Here is a 6,000-nt window from a genome sequence, read left to right on the forward strand (position 1 = left end):
AAAGTGTTAAAAGGAGAAAACTAAGCTTTGTTGATATCAGCTAGGAGCCAGGAACTATATTAGAAGGAATGGGCCTCTTTTAAAAGGGAATCGTGTTCTTAGTGCTGTTTTTTAAGGTGATCTGTTGAGTTGAGTTGTGCCAAAGAGGGAAGTATTTTCCTCACCATCAGACAAAGTCAATTACTTCAGCCTCTTTATTCTCAAGAATTTTGTTTCAGAATAGCCTTTGGTTCCTCAGGGTAGTCAAAGGATCAACATTATGTTATAAAATAGCAATCTAGATGTTTCTGAAAGATAATTCATGAAATAAATATGTATTTTCCATCTGCTTTGTGCCAAGTTCTGCTTTAGTTGCTGAAAATCTTTCAATGATCAAGACAGAAGACGACTCTGTCCTGCTAGAGGCTGCCATCTAACAACGAGAAACGAGTGACAGAGGAGTGAAAAAGCAAACCAAGATATTTCCTAGTGGTGTTAAGTGTTAGCAAGAGAAGCAGGTGGGGTAATGTTATACAGTAACTGGCTGTGAGGGCAACATAGCTCGGAAGTCAGGGATGCTTCTTTGTAGAGGTGACATTTAAACTGAGTTGTGACTGAAAAATAGAAACCAGCTATACAGAGAGTGTAAAGGCCCTTCAGTGGGGATGAGCTTGGCAAGCTGGAGGAACAGAAAGAATGCTTGATGTCTGTGCAGTGACTGAGGAAAGCGAGCTAGATGAGAACTCAGAGATCACGGAGAACCAGATGACAGGGGTTATGGGAGGAGCTGGATTTGACTCTTAAGGCAATGAGAAGCCGCTGAGAAGTTTTAGCCAGAGGCATGGCATTATCTAATTGGTGTTCCTAACAGCTTCCATTGAGTACTGTGTGTTAACGAATCAAAGCAGAGCAAAGAAGAAAGCAGGAGGACCAGTTACAAAGCCACTTCTTGGAGGGGAGGTGTGGTCCAGGCAAATGAGGGTATTTGGCGGTTGGGACAGCAGAGTGAATAGAGAAAAACTTTTAATATATACAGTCACAATGTAAGAATACTGCCTTGGTGAAAAGTAATCTTTCCAGTGTACTAGATACCAGACGAAGTCTCTGATTCTTGGTATTTTTTAACCAGAAGCATTCTAAGTCAACTTGCTTTTTCTCATCCATAAAAGGGCATGAGCTCCTTAAACACAGCGCTTTTGCTTTTCTTGTCAGTCTCACTAGTCTAGGAAGTGCTGTTCTATATTCAGCAGCTCGTGGGTGCTGAATAAATATTGATTAAACAAACCGAGTAATGAATCATGTGTGCTGCAAGTGTGGGTGCTTGGTAATGTGGAAACATACGAGTGAGCTGGATTCTCCAATCTGCAGGGCAGAAACTGGATGAAAGACGTTTAGAGGTGGGGATGGGAAGCTTGGAGCTGCCCCTCTCCTTCCATCCCGGGATGCCTTGGGATTGGGGTGGTCATTCTATGACCACTTCACATTGGCTCAGTGGAGATCGACCCCACACACCCCAGAGGAGCCTCACCCACTGCTCAAGGGAGAGCCGAGGAAATGACACGCTCACTGACTGCACGGACACTTCCTGTTGGTGCACCACATCCCTAAAATGTGACACAGGCTGTGGGTGGAGCAGGTAACATCAGAGATTTACAGACACGCCTGTATTCCACAAAGAGCGTGAGCATAAAAACCAAAAACGCATGCAGTTGTACTGTATGTCAGCCAACTTTTTCTGTAAAGCATCGAAGAATAAATCTTGTTTCTGTTGCCACTACTGCAACTCTGTTGCAACCCTGCCTTTGCATCATGAAAGCAGCCACTGACAAGAGGTCAAGGAATGGTGTCCGTGTTCAATAAAACTTTCTTTACAGATATCAGAATTTGAATTTCAGATAATTTTAATGTGTTTGGAAATATCATCTTTTTTCCTTAAGCTATTTTAACAACATTAAAACCATTCTTAGTTCATGGGACATAAAAAATAGGCAGCAGGTCACCCCAGGGCCACCTTGGTGCCAAGTTTGCCAAGCCGTACTCTGTAGAGCAGGACAAATGAGGCCCAATCTCTACATATTATTCAAAAATGGGTAATTTTATGTAGAGATAATATCTAATACTATCCTTTTGTTTGTCAGTTGCTTAATGCAAATTAAAATTTAGCCATTTGGAGGATGCGACATTTGCTGATAGTAAAGATTAGGTGGCATTGAAAATCTCTTGGGCAGAGATTAATTGTGAACGATTCTTTGGACCACACTCCCTACTTCCTCCAGGTCCTGTTTTATGTTTTCCACACAGAGCCCAGATGAACTTTTAATATTTAGGAATTCACACTCAGTCATTTGTTTTCCTTCTTGAAACACTCCTGTGACTTGCCCTTGCCTGTAGTTAGAATAAGATGCAACTGCCTTATCCTCTCCAGCCATACCAATCCCCCGTCTTGGAGTTCTTCAGGGCCTTTGCACCAGCTACCCCTTTAGGCTGAAACACACCTTCCCCAGCATGGCTGATCCTTCTTGAGAACTCAGAACTCAGCTTAAATGTCACCTTCGTAGAGAGGCTCATCCATGGTCACCTAGACCAATGCAGTTCTTACCCTACTCAGATTCTATCATCAGATTCTGCCTGGTTTTATTTTCCTCATAGAACTGGTCTCTATCTGATTTATCTGGCAAATTAATTGCTTTACCTTTTTCTTTGGAATAAGTAAACCCTCAATAAGTAAACCCACCAAAAGGTAAGCTCCCTTAGAACCCCAGGTGATTTCTGTCTAATCACTGCTGTCTCAATTCATCGAATAATGCCCAGTATTCAGTATTATACATCATGTGTTTGCTGAATGAATAAAGGAAGGAAATGGTTTGGGGTGTGTTATAGAATAGTATGTTTGGAACTGTGCTGGTCTTTTACCCCAGTTGGGAATGAGGGTGACTGTGTATGATGGGCCGGGATGGAGTAGGAGAGAGTAGGCTATGGCTTTGAGAAATGGGCAAGGACCACATCTTGAAGCAGGCATTGGGTCATGCCAAGTTGATTGCACTTCATTTTGAAGGCTGTTGGGGAGCCACAGAAGGGTTTTAAGCAGCCATGGAATAAAATAGTTCAGTGTATTTATTGGAATGTTCACACTGGAAAAATAAAGAGTTATTCTTGTATTCTCCATTACACTGCTAAGGATGGTAAAGATCAAGGAGTAATCAGAGACATTCCTCGATTTAAATGAGCATGGAAAGATGCCAAAACAATCCAAACTCACTGCAAACTTTACAGTCCATCTACCTGCATCCTCCACTTTCTTTTTGAGCTAGGAGGCCTTGAAGTAGCATTTGACATATTTTTGAAGGATATAACTAGGAGAAAAGATGCTCCGGGATTCATGATTTTTAGTGTTGTTTGACATAAAGATGCTGTTCAAGGCTGGGCATGGTGGCTGACTCCTGTAATCCCAACACTCTGGGAGGCCAAAATGGATGAATCACTTGAGGTCATGAGTTCGAGACCAGCGTGGCCAACATGGCAAAACCCCATCTCTACTAAAATTACAAAAATTAGCCGAGTGTGGTGGCATGCACCTGTAATCCCAGCCACTTGGGAGGATGAGGCAGGAGAATCACCTGAATCTAGGAGGTGGAGGTTGCAGTGAGCCAAGACTGCGGCACTGCACTCCAGCCTGGGTGACAGAGAGACACTCGGTTAAAAAAAAAAGAAAGAAAGAAAGAAAAAGGAAAGAAAGAAAGAAAGAGAGAGAGAGAGAAAGAAAGAGAAAGAAAGAAAGAAAGAGAAAGAAAGAAAAGAAAAGAAAGAAAGAGAAAAGAAAGAAACTGTTCATCAGGTTAATCTTCAGTCTGAAAAATGAAAATGAGGATGTGGAATTTTTAAAAATGTGGTTTAACTTTATGCTTGCAGTTCAACTTCCAGTGGCCTGGTCCAACCACGGAAATGAGATTTCTGCACGAGATAAGTCTCTCTCAAAATGTGCCAGCACTCAAGTGGAAGCCGTTTAAAATTTTGAAAAGCACTGGAAGAGTTTCTTTCTTCCTATTTACAAATCTGTCTCCTTTCTTCCATGATTCTTCATACTTGAAACAGAAAATCATTAACTTCCATCTACCTTCTTTTTCATGAATCCATGGAGGAAGGTGAAAAAAACCACCCCTTTAAAAGCCAGAAACCAGACCTGCCCTCAAAGTAAGACAAAAAATGGAAGTTTGAGGCTGTTTGAGGAATGTGTGGGCACTGAGATCCATGCTCCCTAATAGAGGTCTGCATGGACAATGGCTGTTTCTCAGGAGTACCCTTCAGCTGCCTTTTCATTTGCTTTAAGATGTTGAAGTTTGTGATGTCTGAGACTACCTTTCTTTTAGGAAGAGACAGGAAAATTTACTAACTGCCCATTGAGATCTCTGTTTGCATAGTTAGATAACAATTTAAAAATCTTTAAGACCACAAAGTAACAGTATGTTATGTTTGGAACATGTAGGTGCTCACCATCCAGAACTTTGTGTTTGTTTCCAATGTGAATTTCCTTTTCATTCATTATCTCTACTATCCTCAGAGGCTGTCTATGTGGTAGTGTGCATCTAAAGGGGACTATCTCAGACCACAAATCTCTCCATGAAGATGTTCTAGCCTACCTTTCTTTGCCCCCAAGTGTCAATATCTCCTTATGAAAGGCAAACCAAGATTAAGGGTGATTTTTAAGAACTGCATCCTTTGTGCTAATAGAGTCCTGTCTTTGCCATTGGTTGGTTTCAGTTGCTTGGAAGCTTTCAGTTAGAAATGGCTGAGGGAGGAAGTGCTCTGTGGGTCCAGGTAAGGCAGTGGTCAGAAACCCGGACACTGACAGGTACACGAGTACCAGCTGGAACCAGGCTGTGTCCCGGGCCTCCTCCCAGTCCCCAGTGGCCAGTGACTCACTAAGCTTCTGATCTTTCAACTTGAGGGGGCCCTGGGGTACTTTCTATTATTGGATGTGAACTCCTGCTGCAGAGACTGAGATGTAGGGTGGCCACAGGGAGGGCTGGACTCCCTGAATCTACATAGAAAGACAACGACCGAATCTGTAGGGCCCTCCTGAATCTAGATGGCTTGAGAAGAGAAGACTTACTGAAAAGTCATCACTGGGGAAGAACAGGAGATCTTGAAGAGGATCATTCCGGTAGGTCTTTTCAAGTTCTTCAATGACAGTCTCATAATCCAAAGGCTCGAGAAGCCTAGGCTTTTCTTGCTGTAGAAAAAGAAAATATGGTATTAATCACTGACATATACCATCTCCCTTTTCTATGCCTGGTTGGATTTCATCTCTTAGTTATCATTGAGGCTTCGACACTGCACAATCCTTCCAATGCAGTCACAGAGACTCCAGGAATGTAGGGCAAAGCCACGTAACTATTATTTCCAGATCTGAAATAATATGAGAAAATCCTAAAATACCTGATATCTCCCTCAGAAATTCAAACTGTTCTTATTAAGTCCCCAAGGTTCACGATACCCAGACCTATCACATCCTCAGAACAGATGTTTATGTACATTTTTGTCAACAGGAAGAAAGGCCTTCTGCTTACTTGCTATGGTTTTATGATAATTATCATCATTTCTTCTGAATTAGATACTTCCTTGTGAGTTCTGCTTGGGTCAATTTGAAAATGTTGGCACCTTGCTAGCAATCAAAGTATCACAGGCAGTCTTAGTTGTCATGAACACATAGATCCTGTGTCAGGATTAATTGCTTGGCTCTGAGCCTCTTTGTCTCTACAGAGACAAGCGAGGTCATTTTCTAATAGAACTGAATGACAGGACTATTATGGATGCAGTGTGGTGAAAATGGATAAGTCTGAAAAAATAGCCCGATAATCACATTGCATTAGATTCCTGAAGCCAAGAGGGAATGCGCTCCCTTCAAAGAAGCCTCCCATAGTGCCAAACATAAAAATAGAGGGAGAAATGTGACTGTTTCATTATAGGGTTGATGTGTTTGCTCCATTTGTGTTTCACTATAGGGTTGATGTGTTTGCTCCA

The 6,000-nt window shown here is 42.0% G+C and overlaps 1 protein-coding gene across 4 annotated transcripts in view; it reads right to left on the minus strand.

The window, feature by feature from the left end:
• Positions 1-6,000, minus strand: part of DOCK10 (dedicator of cytokinesis 10) — a 279,809-nt gene that overhangs the window by 164,174 nt on the left and 109,635 nt on the right. For all 4 annotated transcript variants that reach the window (XM_023222406.1, XM_023222396.2, XM_026454862.1 and 1 more), the window contains exon 2: positions 5,090-5,209. In XM_023222406.1, coding sequence (XP_023078174.1) covers positions 5,090-5,209 — 120 coding nt within the window. The remainder of the gene's footprint in view (positions 1-5,089; positions 5,210-6,000) is intronic.

Source organism: Piliocolobus tephrosceles, chromosome 11 (genome assembly GCF_002776525.5).
Source record: "Piliocolobus tephrosceles isolate RC106 chromosome 11, ASM277652v3, whole genome shotgun sequence".
Classification (NCBI taxonomy): domain Eukaryota; kingdom Metazoa; phylum Chordata; class Mammalia; order Primates; family Cercopithecidae; genus Piliocolobus; species Piliocolobus tephrosceles.